Below are 16444 nucleotides of genomic sequence, written 5' to 3'. Positions count from 1 at the left end.
CCATCCATTTTGCACGGCCATAGCAGAATACTATAGACTGGGTCATTTACAGATAATAGAGATAGGATTGGTTCATAGTTGTAGAGGCTGGAGTACCCAAGCCTGCCTCTGTTGCCCAGAGTTGCTCTGTTGCTCAAACTGTTGCCCAGTCTGAGAAGACTGGAACGCTCGCCCAAAGATAGGCTCACTGCTAGAATCTATCTAGGAGTATTTCATTGTGGAAGGCAGAAGAGAATGTGTGAGAGAGAACACAGATGTACTCTCTTTTATAATTCATATTATAATTATATTATAATTCCTCAAGAGCGTAAAACTCTCATGCGTAAAACTCTCATGACCTATAAACCTCCAGAAAGATCCTATCTCTCACTTCCCAATTCCGTTGCTTTGGGGATTCAACAGATGCTTCATGGGGACACACCCAAACTATAAAATATATAAAATCACACATAGACGCATACGATAGTGACATCTAGTACATAGTTGTACTCACAGAGTCATTCTGGTTTTCTTTATACTCAGTGCTATCATAGACATGGCTCTATGTGATTACCTTGCCATTGGAATTATAATTTAAAATGGCTTTATCATAGTCCATTTAGATGAAGTGCTGTAATTTACACAGTTGTTTTACTGTTGGACATTTAAGCTGTAGAAGTTCCTATCTGTGAAAAATCTATGCTACAATTAACATTTCTATGCATCTATAAAAGTCACAGCTTTCAAAGGAAGACTTTAATTCTTCCACTATCTCCTTTCCAGACATCTTACAGCATCTGTTTCTTCCGCATTGTCTATAATTACATTTTGTCTATGAAGTTCTAGTATGTGGTTTTATTTTTAGATGCACAGCCATGTGCCAAGCCATGTGCCTCTCTCTGTCATCTGTTTCACCTCTATTCACCTCCTCTAAGACTGCAACACCACAGTTATCTTCGTTCTTGTGCCTCCAGGATTCTCATGAGGTATATATGGAGCTCACCTGGGGGACGCTCTGGATTTTCTATGGTTATGTGCAAAGTCAAGTACGCATTTTCTACTGGGAGAATCTGAGGCGTGTCTCAGGTTCTCAGATGTCCTGGTGACCAAAAAGAAATAAATGACTAAGGTTCCTTTTAACATCAGGATTGTTGCCTTGGTCTTGTAACTTTCTCCTCCTGATCCCTGACTGGCCATCTGGCCATTTGGGATTCTGGGCCTCCTTTCCTGTCTTTTCTCTTGCGCACGGAGGTCTTATATGACTTCTTGTCATTGGGTACCTTGTCTTTCTGTATTCTTTTCTTTCTCCATCTCCTCCAGATTCAGGTACATTCAGTTCCACCTGTTTATTGGGATCAAGGCTTGCCTTTGTAGGTGCCATGCAATGGGATACTCAAACATCCTTCCAGCATTCCTCAAAGTAAATCCATCCTTTGGTTTAGATCTCTCTTGACTTGCATTTCTCTGTGAACAACATCTGCCAGGCTTTGCCAGACAGGCAGCAAGTCCAAGTCATGCTAGACTCATTTGCTTTCTAAATCTCCTTTTTTTTTTGTATCCCAGGTCATTGTTTTCCCTTCCACACACCCCTTCTCTCACTACCACATTAGGTTCCCTTCTTGTCATTGTCCACTGGCACTGTTGCAATGGCTTTTACTGTTGGGCCTGTTGCCCCTGCTTTCACCTCCTGCTTCAACACTCCATATCCTTCGCTGCTATCACTTGCGTTTGATAAATAGTGCTTGATAAACATCACCAGATTTTCTCCTCTAAAGCACATTTCTATTGCTTCCTGTCCTGTTCTTGGTCCATTTGAACAACATTCTCTCACAACTCAAGTCATCTCAAACTCTGACCCAAAGATACCTCTCAACACCTCCTAAACACACCTGCCACTCATATTAACACAAGTAAGTTTCCAGCATTTATCATTTGAATTTATGTACATACGTACGTAATCCATGGGGGATATTCTTCAAACCAAATTCCTAGAACTTTGCCAATCCATCTAAAAATCCACCCGAACTGTTTTTCCTAGACAGTTTGGGGTTAAATAAAAGTATTTCAGGCAGTCTGTTGTTGGGCGCAGTTTCCCCAGCTTTAACCCTCTTATTTTGAATCTTAATCCTCATGGAAGACACAAAGGCTTCTCTCTACTCCTGAAGGCCACATGAGATACTCAGAGTCTCTCTAGGAGAGACTCAGAAGAGGTGAGTATGGAGAGTTTAATAAAGGGGCAGACCACAAATGTTTAGAAAAGATTATAAGAAATCAATTACAGAGGGTAGATAAAACTGTTTCTAGAACTCAGGAAGAAGAGTATATGAAGGACAGGGCATATGGTAAGAATGGAGACCTTTTATGAAACGACAAGGTCTCTATGGTTCATACCTAGAAAGCAGAAATCTAGAACAATTCTTCTGCATTGGGTTTCCTGTTTGATCTCTGGTTAATTCCTATCAATGGAATACCCAAGAAACAGCTCAAAGTAGGAGGACCTGGCTAGTGCAGGTGCTTGGGGCTCAGGCAGGGGTGGGAAAGAAAGATTAGGTCTGTAGGATGAAGTGTAGAACATTGAGAACTTGGTGTCACTTAAATATCACTCTTTAGGACTCAAGTTTCTTGTGCCTAAAGCTACCTGTCTTGCTCAGCAGCCATGCACAGCTTCGTGAACCAATGAGAATCTTTGCCTCTGGGTGGTGCACAGGTCTAATGACTTTCCTCCTCCTTCTCTCTTCCCTGCCCTCTCCATGCCAGGGAGGCCCCTCCCCCCATATCTCCACTCTCTGCCACTCATTTCCATGCTGCAATAAAGTTACTGGGTGGTACATAAACACTAGTAGGCAGAATTAAACCACACACTATTTTTAATTAACTGTACTACAGCTTAAAATTTGCATAACGTTGTACTATTTAAGCAGCAAGAACTTCGTAATGAGAAAGCTGACTTCATTTTGGAAGTAAATGCCACTGGCATGAGAGACTGGTGCATTTTCTTGGACAGAGCATCCAGAACTCTTATTATCCTTTGAGTATCTAACCTGAGATCTTTAGGAGGAAGGGGCTTGTGATGGAACCCTCAATAGCCCTGCCCCTTCTCAGCATTATTTTACATTCTCCTTCCTATTTGTTGCTCCTGACTGAGATCCTCACACAAGTCTACTATTAGTTGGCACTGGAGGAGACGAGGGTGGGGATGAACATGGAGAGAGCTAGGACTTGGGGTGCTGCTGGTGGCAAATTTTGAGGTAGCCTCTACTCAGTTGGGGAGGGTTAATGAGAAGAGAAAATTGAGGAAAACAGAGCAGGAAAAGCAACCTTTCAAAGTCAAGCAGCTACAGGAATATTCAAGAGTACATACCCTGTGAGCCAACTGGTGGAAAGTCACACATTCCGAAGAACTGGGTAGCACAAATTGGCCTTTATGGGAAATTTCAGGGGGACACTCAAAGATGAATGGGAAGAGAAATGGGTTGAATCTTGGAGGAAACTAAGAAAGGAGGGTAAATATAATCAAAACACATTATATGAAATTCTCAAAGAAGTAACAATCAGTCAGGATGTGGTCTGGGAATGCTGTGGGGGTGGCTGATGCTATCCAGCACAGCCCCAAGGGCAAAGCAAGCCCGTGAAGGTTGAATAAGGAGTTGTTCAAGAGCCTAGGATCTACGGAATCCAAAACAAACCGAAATCAATAGAGCTTTCCCTTGAAAAACCTATAAATAGCTTCTTGACATCACTCCTTTGCCTATTATCTTGGGAAACTATTTCAGTAGCTCTCCTTGGAAAACTTCTTGTTTTGCTACTGCCCTGCAGATAGACCTGGATCAGCAATAAGTGTGCTACACAGGTAGTGTTGGATGGGTGTGCCCACAGGACTTGCTCTGCTTGTGTTCTTTATGTACCAGTGTGAGTGTAGGAGGGCAGGTGGCTCCATCACTGTAGAACCTTAGACTTTAAGGAAGTGATGTAAGCATTCAAAAGTAAGTGAGCAATGCTGAGTTGAGACAGAACATATGTTGACTTTTCTTTACACGAGAACAAGTTATCCTAGTGTTCTATACATGTGAGGAGACATCATGACCACAGCAACTCCTATAAAGGAAAACATTTAGTTGGGGCTGGCTTACAGTTCAGAGACTTAGACCATTAGTATCATGGTGGAAGTGTGACAATAGGAGACATGGTGCTGGAAAGGAGCCAAGAGCTCTGCATCTAGATCAGCAGACATAAGGAAGAGAGAGAGAGTGACTCTTGGCCTGGCTTGAGCTTCTGAAACCTCAAAGCCCATCTCCAGTGACACACTTCCACCAACAAGACACACATACTTCAACCAGGACTCATGTCCTAATCTTTTCTAATAATGCCACTTCCTATGAGACTATGGGGGCCATTTTCATTCAAATAACCACACAAGTCTTTTGCTAAAGACACACTGGACCATTAAATGCCCATTTATCTTGATTCTCCTTTCTAGTTCTGAGACCAGCATTATCCTTGATTCTGGGAATGCCTGGATTTTGTCAATTGTGTTGGACTCAAACATATACAAAATCTAAACTCATTTTCCATGCTTTTCTCACATGGATGATTTGGTAGAGTGAATGAAAGAGGACTGAGCTTCACAAGTACAGTTCTGTAAGATGAGAGGTAAGCATTGTACAAATTCCACCTTTTCTGTACTATAATCTATAGCTCTTTCCAGTGTTTCAAGCACAACTACATTTTGTTATGTGGGTATGTTCTTTCTGAAAGTTAAATCTGCCTATATCTCAGAACATTTTGAATATTGATTGAGTGAACACAAGTTACTCCAGAGTGAATAGACACAATTTTGTGTGTGTGTGTGTATGCACACTCTCATTGCCTGAGAAAGCATTTGGATAGCATTCCCTTGGTACTGATCATTGGCTATGACATGGATGCCTGGGTTCTGGTTATATGAGCACAACTAAGGCATCTGTCTGAGTACAGTGGAATAGAGCAGCATGGCTCACTTCCTTTTCATCCTTCTTGCTCAGCCATGGGGTCTGGAAATCTATAGCCTGTCTTGCACCTCATGTCACATGTAGGTACTTTAAAAAGGAAAAAAAATCCTAGGAGGGATTTCTAAACCCTCCGAGGCTGAGGAGCAAGGATCATACTCACCAGAAGGAGATGGAATATGGACTCATTTAAGAAACAGGGACCCACATAATATTTTAGCAATAGTACTTAAAAGCTCAAGATTTTTAAGATCTTTTGTATCTGCATGTTCACAAACCCAATACCATTCCCACCCCTCATCGCTCCAAAAAGGATAAACACAAAAGCAGCTTACTGTAAACTGGATTTGACAGCCACCCATGATGTAGTCCAAGAAGGAATGCATCTTGTGGATCTGCATGAAAGAAGGTCTGGATTAATAACAGTATGCTCTGCTTTCCCTACAGATTGAAGGCCTGCACTTCAGAGATAGGCTGGTAAGCCAAGACAAAGGGTAGAAAGAAATTTGTGGTGAATCTTCAACGTCAATACAGATGGGCCCAAAACATCTACAGATTCTCACCCCTTGCTCCACTTTATTTGAGTCTATGTATTGCTTTAATTGACATCATCTGCCCTTCGGAGAAGACCCAAACCTTATTTCAAGAGTCATTACTACTTTAGAATAAGGAATATCTCATACTTAGTTACTTCTCTCACACCACTTGAGCATCTTCCTCTAGATCTGCCCTGTGCACAGAAGAGCCTGAGCTATGACCTGCACTTTCCTGTCTTTCAGGGCAAGACTGTCCCTGGGAAAGGGAAGGTGACATTGGGTTGTCACAGCTTTTAGGCCACTCATGCTTATATTTGATTTCCTCTATCCAGCGCTATATTGATTTTGTGAATTTTCTTTTCTTTGAGAAGGTCACTCCCTTGTGGAAACACTTCCCCTTTGATCACATGACTTGAACTCCTCCCACAAGGCAAGTTTAGCATTATGCTCCTGGTGGAGAGGGGATTACACCTACCTTGCACTGGTTTAGAATCACCATGCCTGAGTTCTTGTAATTTTTCTTCTTGGCTTTGTACTTGGGGTTGATGCATTCCCACTGTACCTACACCAAAAGGGTCAAACATGAGCATCTTCAAAACAAAGTCAAGTCATCGAATGAGGCCAAGATCCTACATGCTTTTGGGGACATACACATGGATCTGGATGGCTGGAAAATGGTCTCTAGGTGGTACCGTTGGTATCCATGAAAATGGCAAGGGGAAGTGATTGACAGACAATGGACTGCCTAGTGGATATTCTTATGCCTTCATTGCCCAGCTTTGTGTCCTTTGATGGGCTGCTAGACTCCTCTATGCCTTGGATTTCTCCTCTCTAAAGCCGACCTTATGATTCTTCAGTTCTCAGCCCTTTCCTTGGCACTCATTCCAGAGGATACTCTTTGAAGGACAGGATAAAAGCCTTGGGAGACACTGAGAACCGATGGATTAACTGGTAGTAGCTAAAACAGTTTCCATCTCTTCCAGACTACAGACAATTGACTCACAGTTAGAAGCAACTGCAAGGCAAGCACCCAGCGGTCACTGGACATTTCTGTTACTGATCCTGAAGGAGCTGGGACCTTCGGCTTCCACTCAGGAGACCTAACTTTATTCCTGACATTCAAAAAATGCCTGAAGAAGCAGCTTTGGAGGCATATGTGAGCAGGATAAACTGACACAATGGCCTCCAATGACCTTGGTGCCCGTGTATTAGTCATGTGACTTGTTTTGGCCAATAGGTCATTAAACATGTGGTGAGAACAGAAGCTGGGGAAAACCAGTGTTCTGAAGTTGCCTTTTCTTGCTTCTAAGTTTTATTTTACCACCTTGTGAAAAAAAAATACATCAGAGGATAAAACCACCACCACTACCACGGAGATGCACTAGCCATCTCTGCTGCTTAGGCACAAAAGTGTGAGCGTTCCACGGCTCCATAATAGGCAGAGAGGAGCTATCCTGGGTGAACAAGATGAAATTGCCAACCAAGAAAATGTCAAGTAATGATGACTGTTTGGGGGCAGGAAGTTAGTGGGAAACTCATTACTCAGGAACAGATCACAGTAGTGTCTCACAGAGTCCATCAGTGACTCTGAACCACTTCCCTAGTCACTCTAAGCCTCACATATCAGGACCACTCCAGATCCAGATCTTCCAACCACATTGATTCCTTCCAGGAGGGTCTTGGAGAGGGCCCTCCTATTTGGTATTATAAAAATTTTCCACTTATCAGTCTCAAACTAAAGCTATTTATGGGGATGGTCAATAATTAATGGTTAGTTAAATTACTGCATTCTGTCAGCATAATGACCCAGGCAGGGAAAGGGAGATTGAACAATGGGTCTCCTCTTTTTCCCTCTGATATAGGTATACTAGGGTCCTCAGGTTCAAGGTTCCTATCCTCTCACCTATCTGATTGACCTGCTTCTTCCTCTTCTCTCTTTAAATGATACTTACACAGTAGCCAAAGCATTCTCTGAACATACATGTGTGCATATGTGTGTGTGTATACTTGTACATGAACACACATGAACATTTATGTGCAGGCCATAGATCCACTTCAGGTATTGGTGCTCAGGAGCAATCCATCTCATTCTTTTGAGATTAAACATTTACTGACATGGATCTCTCTAGGTAGGCCAGGTTGGCCATCCCACAAGCCCCAGCTACCCTCCTAGCTTCTTCTCCCTAATGTAGGAGTATACCACCATGCCTGGCTTTTTAACATGGGCTCTGGGGATCAAACACAGGTCTTTGTGCTTCTACAGCAAGCACTTTATCAACTGAGCTACTGCCCCAACCCACTGACACAACCTTTTAGCAAATTTGAATCAGTTTGATCCTTTTCAGCATCACCCAATGAAGTTTTCTACAGTGGTTGGGATACTCTGTGTCCTTGTCATCCAATACCACAGCCACCAGCTGCATTAGATGGATCTAACAGTGTTTCTTAATCTAATTTTAATTAATCAAAATATAATCACATGTGGCTGGTGGCCACCATATTTTTGGAGAGCACAGTTTAATTATGTCTTCATAACATTTGGAGGACTGTATTAGAGTCAATTCTTCCTGACCTCTGCTCTGTCTTTGATTGCTTCCCATGCAAGGGCACCCCACACTCTCTGCACCCAATATACTGGTCCCTTTCCAAGTACTCCAGCACACCAGCTCGTTCCTGCATCAGTATCTAAGAATGTTCTCTCTGCCTGAAATGTTTTTCCCTTACTCACTGCCAGACTTGCCTTCTTTCATCCTTAAAGGGTCTGAAGTTAAATGTGACCTTGTCAGCTGATAACTTGTAATCCACTCCCTAATTGGAGGGTTTCTATCCTGTGCATGTGTGCATATATGCATAAGTGCATGCATTTGTGAGTGCAGGTGTGTATGCATGTGTGTGCATGTGTATGTGTGTGTGTACATGAAAATGATCCATGCGTATGTGGGAAATAAGAGGACGACTTACAGGAGTTGTTTTTCTCCTTCTACTTCTTTGGATCTCAGGGATCAAACTCAGGCCACCAGGCTTGGCAGCAAGTACCTTAATCAGAGGCGTCATCTTTGCAGTCCTATCTCTCCTTTTTAAATAACATTTGTCACAAGTTGTAATTGCCTTCTAATTTTTGTTTACTTCGTTCATGTTTATATCATACTTTGACTCCCATCAGTCTGTTAGCTTTAGGAGAACAGAGACAATGTTGGCAGGATTGGCCATTGTGCATCTAGAGCCAAGCACACTGGATGCCGTAAAAATCACCGAAGAAGAGAACTGTTCCCAACAAATAAATGTGTCAGTACGGGGTCTTGATGTGGAACTAAATTTTACTAGCATCTCACAGATACAGAAAGTACAGTGACCTGCACTTCATGGTCTCAATGGGAATTACAGATTTATCTTTGTTTATCTGGAAGCATCTAGCCATGGTGGTCTTCAATTATGATATATGTTATAATCTTACTTTTAATGGCATCTCAGGAACCCAAAGATGCAATGTTTCCAATATTTATTGATTTGCCTATTTCTGTTTATAGAGGAGGGCAAGATACAACTTTATGAGACACTTTACAACTACAGAGGGTGATATTGGTAAGCTGGCATTGACTTCTTAGCTCAATAGGGCCTGGCCATGTACATTTAATGGAGCAGCAGTTTCTCTAGCTGTGTTCCTTATTATACAAGGAGTGATGGCTTATAATTTAGAGTTGATTTTAATTGTGGCCCTTGGGAAAGCAATGCCCAAGATTGCATAGCTAAAGGAAATTAGACCTGCACTCATTGAACCACTCTGGTTTCCCCATGGAGGAATTGCTATTTCAGGGTTGCAGAATGGCTTTGGGTTGGGAAGGTTCTAGAATCAAATCCCACCATCCTCCCTTTTCATCGGACTCGCCTTTCCACTTTTAGCTAAAAGTGAATCCTAGACAGTGTCTGGGGCAACACTACCTACCTGTTTCCCTTCCATGGCTCCTCTCATCTCCTTGAAGGTGGAGGTGAACTCTCCAATGAAGTCATGCTTGCCGTTGGAGTCCCAGTCCCACACTATGCACTGCAAGACAAAAGGATGACTGTTTTCCCCAAGGCTCTCATCCCAGCAGCTTCCAGCAATGAGGACTTAATGAGGAAGAGTATGTGACAGATGCTTGGTCTGGAACAAAAGCTCGATGTGATGACGTAATATCCCTTTGGAGTCCAGAGCTTTTTCCTTGGTTATGTTGGCCACAACCTCCTGACAGCCCTGTGACACATCAGTCACTGTGACAATTTATCTGTGTTCTCAGAAGAAACCAGTAAGTCCCAGCGAAGAAAGGGATGACTCTCTGGAAGGGGCACCTAGTGAATGGCAGCCTGAGTCATGAAGGTAGCTGTCCTGCTGAGACCCAAATGCCTTTTCTCCTCAGCTCTGATAAGAAAAAAATCACAGACAGTATCTGGTTTATAGCCGGAAGATGTCTGAGTTCAAGAATTTGCGGTTTCCAGAACAGTAGCCTGTTAGTGATTTTGATTGAGTGATGCTAGTCTTGTTTTTTTGTATTTTGTTGATGATAAAAGTACAATGCCAACAAAATCAAATGAAAAGGCTTAAAAGTGAAAGCTTTCATGGTACATGCAGGATAACTGGATGGATGACGGTGAACAATATTTCACATCCATCACTTAGCTGTGGCTGTCTATGTCTAACCAGAGGGATTCATCTACTGCTGTTTAGGTGAGATTCTGGGTGTCCTGGCAATAATTCCTACAGTGACTAGATTAAATCAGCAACAAGCCCTCTGATTGGGTCCATAACTAGGTAAAGAGGAAGGTTCTGATTTTTTTCCCCTAGAGTGAATGTTATTCTACGGTCACGTTTACATTATAAGCCAAGGGAGCACCAGACAAGGTCAAGAGAAAGAGTTACTTGGAGGTATCTTCTAGAAAAGCAGTGTCCTAAAGATATCTCATTCTCCCCCCAGGCTTCAGATTTCTACTGTCTAGTCTGTCTAAGATGTTCAATTGCAGACCCGTTCTTGGATCAGGTGGGGCTCCTTACACATATACAAAGAAATGTGTCCCACCCCCAGAAACATCCTTACTCATTTAAATTTTGTTACAATAAATTGCACCCACATCCATGTAGCTACTACAAATTGGAAATGGGCACCATTCACAATATTTGTCCTTACCACCACATACCACATACTACACATGGGTCATCTCCATGCTGTCTGCTCTACATTGCTCAACTTCATCCCTCCCCTCCCCTCCCCTCCCCTCCCCTCCCCTCCCCTCCCCTCCCCTCCCCTCCCCTCCCCTCCCCTCCCCTCCCCTCCCCTCCCCTCCCCTCCTCTCCCCTCCATTTCTTCTTAACCACTAACTACAATAGCCACCCAGCTGGCTTCCTAGCCTCCCTTGTATTCCCCTAACTTTATGATCCATTAATTATGCTAATTACTTGCTTTGAATAAAAGTGAGTATTAATAGGTCTTCCAAGATCTTTCACAATCTGATCACCATCAGTCTCCCCAAATTTACACTTTATAACCCATGCTTAGAATAATTTTAAAAAACTTTCTTTACTAATAAAAAGTAAGGTTGGTGGGACTGTAAAACACTTGTTTCACTAAGACTTATTTTTCTGTTTGAGGCATCTTGAAAAAAATCTAATTTCTCAGTTTTTCTCACCTTTAGCATGGAAGATTTGTTAGATAAGCCTTTTGATTAGAAAATAATAATACTACTGCCAGTGAATAAAGAATACGTCAGCACAGCCCAGAGTGGAAGAGGTGAGGACAAAGGGAAGTACTTTGCCTGAAACAATAAGGAAAATCCTAGTTGATAAGCAGGGTTAAGGACTGAGAACAATTTGGACAGTTTCCATCAAAAGGCTGAGACTGAACTGCTGTACCTTAGCTCTTGAATGTTCTTCAGAGACCCAGGCATTGAAGACCCAAGCTTGGCCTCTATCCTCTGACATTATTAGAACATGGTGGAACTTTCAGGAGAAGAAAGTTAGGTGACTAATGTGTGCTCTGAACGTAGATTGTCAGATCTGTATTAGTTATCTTCATTGCTTTGATAAAATAGCATGACCAAAATTGACTTGTGAAAGACTTTATCTTGGCTCATAGTTCCAGAGGGAGAATCTCTAGTGGGAGGAGACATGGCAGCAGATTGGCATGGTTGTTGGAGCAGGAAGCTGAGAGATCACAAGAAACAGAGTAAACTGGAACTGTGACAAGACTATATAGTTTTAAAGCCTTCCCCTGTGATATACTTCCTCTGACAAGACTCCACTTTCTAAAAGATCAACAACCTTTCCAAACAGTGTCACCAACCAGGGACCAAGTATTCAAATATGGGAGCCTATAGGAGACACTTTTCATTTGAAGAAGCACAAGACCTCAGACACTCCTTTTTCTCTGTTTCCCAGCCACCTTGAGATGAGCAGGTCTCCTTGGTCATATGCTGTCACCAGGATGTTCATGGGCCTATCTATTGGCCATGTACTCCAGATTCCAAACCTGTAAGCACAAACAAATCTTTCCTCCTATTTACTTGATTAACTCAGGTAGTTTTGTCAGGGTGACTGAATATTGACTAACATACAGATCCAGCAAACGAGTAGGGAGGAGGCAAGCTAAACAAAACAAAACAAAAACAAACCAAAACCACTGGAAGCAATGATGTCTGATCCCCTGGTGCCCCTCACAATGTCTTGTCTCCTGTTAACACTGGGACTGCTGTCAGCATGGTACCCACAGCAGCATTCGTGCTGATGGTTACTTGCAGAATAAAGAGCATCATATTCATGTTCTGGAAACAGACTAGAAAGCAGAATGAGATGTCCTACAGCAGTGACTGAGAGCTGAGTGGTAAGCAGGAGTGGGGAGGTGGGGCTGGTAACTGAGTTTGAGTAGCCGACACCACACAAGCACTGTAGAGGTCATGAAATATTGTAGTGATAAGGATGCTCATTCTTTGTGTGTAGTATTGTGTGTTTGTTTTCAAGTATACATGTTTATGTATGTGTTACATAGATGTGTGTGTGTGTGTCTGAGTGTGTGTCTGTGTGTGTATGTCTGTGTGTGTGTGTGTCTGTGTGTGTGTATGTCTGTGTGTGTGTGTGTCTGTGTGTGTGTGTCTGAGTGTGTGTGTGCATGTGTGTGTGTCTGTCTGTGTGTGTCTGAGTATGTGTCTGTGTGTGTGTGTCTGTGTGTGTGTGTGTCTGTGTGTGTGTCTGTGTGTCTGTGTGTGTCTGTGTGTGTGTGTCTGAGTGTGTGTGTGCATGTGTGTGTGTCTGTCTGTCTGTGTGTGTCTGAGTATGTGTCTGTGTGTGTGTGTCTGTGTGTGCATGAGTGCAGATGTGTGTGTAGCCCAGAGATCAACACTGGGTGTCTTCCTCTCACTTTCTTCTTTACTTGATGGAGGATCTCTAATGGAACTTAGGGATTGCCAATCTAGTTAGACTTGCTGCCCAGCAAACCCCAGCAATCCCCCTGTCTCAGCCTTGTTAGTCCTGGGATTATAAGCACACATTGTTGCACCTAGCTTTTTATATGTGGGTGCTGGGGAATCAAACTTGGGTCTTCGCGCTCACAGGGCAGGCAAGCACTTTATTGGCTCAGCCATTTCCCCAGGTCCTCAGTTTCTTTTACTTAGACTTTATGGTTGAAACATATTATGTGCAGGCAAAATATTATAATAAAACCCATAATTACTAACAATTAATAATGCCAACAAAATAGTAACATTTGCAAGTCATCCGAATTCTATACATGACTATTAGAGATAGTTGAGTGTGGCTATTCTTTGAGATGCCCACACTCATGCTCTCTGTGTGCTTCATTCTTTCTTTAAGTATGTTTCCTCTCTATTTTTAAATAAACCCCAATTTCGCTTCACAACAAAAACCACCACCACAACCAAAACAAGAACCCCACAACAAGAAGGGAAATTTTGCTAAAACTCATTTCTTAATTCCCACTAATGCTTTGGTCTTCCAGTTCCCTTGGCTGACAGATGCTAAAAGTAAATTGTAATCCCAGGGAGGCTTGAAAATGGTCTTCATTAAGAAAAAAATCCATGATCCTCCCATTGATCAAGTTTGCCTATGGTGCTTTGACTCTGCCTGGTTTTTGTTCCCATCACAGACTAAGGCTACATTTCTCTGTCCCTTTCAGTTTGGGGGTGGCCATAGGACCCTGGCTAGGCATTAGAGTACAGGGAAATGCTCTGAGGACTTTTGGAGGGAATCATGAAGGACTAGGATGTGTTTCCACGGCTAACCTCTGCCTGTGCCTCGGTGACCAACAGCATGGTAGCTGTTGTGTTGACCCGAGGCCCCAACTGAAGGCTTCACAGCACAACTCCCTGATGATGGTTGATGGACATAGACACATGCACATAGAAAACAAAGCTCCATCATGCTCCACCTCTGAGATTACTGTACAGTCTGCTGAGAACCACTTATGGCATGGACATAAGACAACGACTTGGTATTGATTGTAACTCTAAATATATATATATATATATATATATATATATAAACAAACCAGAAGTTTGAAAAGAAGGCAGTAAAAAATACTTACTAAGAATTACATTTTCTCAAAGCCCAAATAATATGTTCACAGGGATTCTGTTTCATTGCTATAAATATCCAAATAGAAGTGTGTGTGTGTGTGTGTGTGTGTGTGTGTGTATGTATGTGTGTGTGTGTGTGTGTGTGTGTGTGTGTGTGTGCAGTCCCACATACAGGATCCAGTAGGAAAAGCCTAATGGGGAAGCAGTGAGGGACCTTTAGGATGTTTTTGAGCTATCATCATCTATCTTGGGCATGGCAACGTTAGTTCTAGTTGCAGGGTGCAAAATAAACTCAATGGGCAGCTTTGCTTCTTTTGGTTGAAATGCTAGGTCTTACAGAAAAGCAGGCTGAGAGCCTTGGGGAGCAAGCTAGAAAGCAGTATTCCTCCATAGCTTCCACTTTCATGACTGCCGGAGTTCTAGTTTCCTTCCTGCTCAGTTTTCTTCCTGACAGATTGTGATCTGCAACTGAGATTCTCTGTATAGCTCTGGCTCTCCTGGAACTCACTCTATAGACCAGGCTGACTTCAAATGCAGAGATCGGCCAGCCTCTGTCTCTTGAGTGCTATGATTAAAAGTGTGCACCACCATCACCCAGCTTAGCCCTGCTTCTTAAGGTAACAGGCATCTCGTATTTGTGGCAGTTGTGAAATTTTGTCTTAAACACTCTCAGAAAGGGTCCCAAAAGATCAAAGGCACTGAGGCATACAGATAAAATAGTCTGTCACTTGCTGCCTCAGAGCTCTGATGCAGCTGAGGAGGTACATCTCAGTGAAAAGCAAACAAATCAACCCTCCTCAGGGAAGAAAACTGAGAGAGTGAGATGCCTTGGTGTGAGGCCTTGACACATCTGGGAGAGCCCAGCTTTGCAAAACTCTCTGCAAGCTGGAAAGTTCTCACAGCTCCCAAAGGGCTTGGGGATAGAATCTGAAACTGTAAGCTTTTGCAGATGGTCTGATCGATCAATATTCTTCCTACAGCAAGGAAATTGATGATTGGATTAGTTTCTGTTCCTGTTGCTGTGATAAAATACTCTGAGAAAAGCAACTTAAGGGAGAAAAGATTTCTTCTGTCTCATAGTTCAAGGTGGGAAGTCCTGGGGGAGGAACTGTTTGAAGCAACTAGTTACATCACATCCATGACCAGGAAATAGAGTACGGAGGACAAATGTTGCTGCCTAGGTCCCTTTCTTCACTTGTACAGACCAGGACCCCAGGCAGCGATTGTAGAAGTGGGTCTTCCCATCCCAGTTAACACAATTATAATAACCCCTACAGGCATGCCCAGAAGACTAGTTCTCAAGTGAGTCTAGGTTTTTTTGTCAAGTTGACAAAGCTAACAATCACAATGATCTAGACAAGGCTTCAACAAATCTATTCAGTATGTCAGGGATTCAAACTCAGTCCTTCTAGAACCTCATTAGTGTCACTAATACTGTGCAAATCACAAAGTTTTCACGATTATAAAAATATAGATTGGATATTCTTTTGCTGCACAGTGTCATGGAGACCATGCAGCTTTGGATCTGCAGGACGGACCCGTCACATGCTCCAGGAGTTAGTGGGTGGGATAGACGTTGGGGTGGGCTAACTCAGGGCAATAACAGGATATCTGAGAGGAGTCCTGGTGAAGATCCAGTATTGATAGTGTAGCAGAAGCTGGAGGCCTCCAAGCAGACCAATGGCATCTTGCAATGAGCATTTGCAAGTAATGGTGTTTGGACAAAAGGGTGTATTGTGTGACACACTTCGACACACTACAGCTTCCTCGATGAGACTTTTTGCTTTCCTTTTGAAAGTGGGTTGCGAGAACAGAGGGTAACTACGAAGCGATAGGGAGATGAGTGGGGTTGGGGTGTATGATGTCAATGTCACAAATAATCAATAAAAAGGTTTTTTTTAAAAGCATAAAACAGTCAGTACATGCCATTCACTGTTGTAAGCACATCCTACTGATCAGAGCTTATACCTCAGTGTTGGAGAATGAATCTGGACCCTTATTTTATGCAAGAACGGAAGCCAAATTTTGGATCAAGGACTTAAAAATGAGACCTGAAATCCTGCACCCCAGGAAGAAAACAGAGGGAAAGTTTTATGACATTGGTCTCGACAATGACTTCTTGGGTATGACACCAAGTGTACAGCAATGAAAGCAAAGGTGGACAGACAGAAATACAACAAAGTAAAGACCTGTCCGGCAAAGGGAACAACAAACTGAACTAAGAGGTGACCTGTGGAATAGGAACAAGCATTTGCCAACCCCTTCTCGCTTAAGTGTTCACTTCCTGAGAGAGGAACTCATTCACATCAATAGAAAAATAAAATAAACAAAAGAGCAACAAATCAGAAAACAAGCAAGAATAGCTGGGGGTTTGCAAGCATTGGCATC

General features: G+C 42.7%; 1 protein-coding gene across 3 annotated transcripts in view; it reads right to left on the bottom strand.

Moving 5' to 3' along the window:
• Positions 1 to 16444, bottom strand: part of Cpne4 (copine 4) — a 485330-nt gene that overhangs the window by 42593 nt on the left and 426293 nt on the right. For all 3 annotated transcript variants that reach the window (XM_021171653.2, XM_021171654.3, XM_029482117.2), the window contains exons 8-10: positions 9444 to 9542; positions 5976 to 6062; positions 5300 to 5359 (exon numbers count right to left, since the gene is read on the bottom strand). In XM_021171653.2, coding sequence (XP_021027312.1) covers positions 5300 to 5359; positions 5976 to 6062; positions 9444 to 9542 — 246 coding nt within the window. The remainder of the gene's footprint in view (positions 1 to 5299; positions 5360 to 5975; positions 6063 to 9443; positions 9543 to 16444) is intronic.

Source organism: Mus caroli, unplaced genomic scaffold (assembly GCF_978045245.1).
Source record: "Mus caroli unplaced genomic scaffold, Mus_caroli_1 scaffold_11, whole genome shotgun sequence".
NCBI classification, from domain to species: Eukaryota; Metazoa; Chordata; class Mammalia; order Rodentia; family Muridae; genus Mus; species Mus caroli.
The sequence above is the reverse complement of the archived record's forward strand: the minus strand, read 5'-3'. Positions and strand labels throughout refer to the sequence as shown.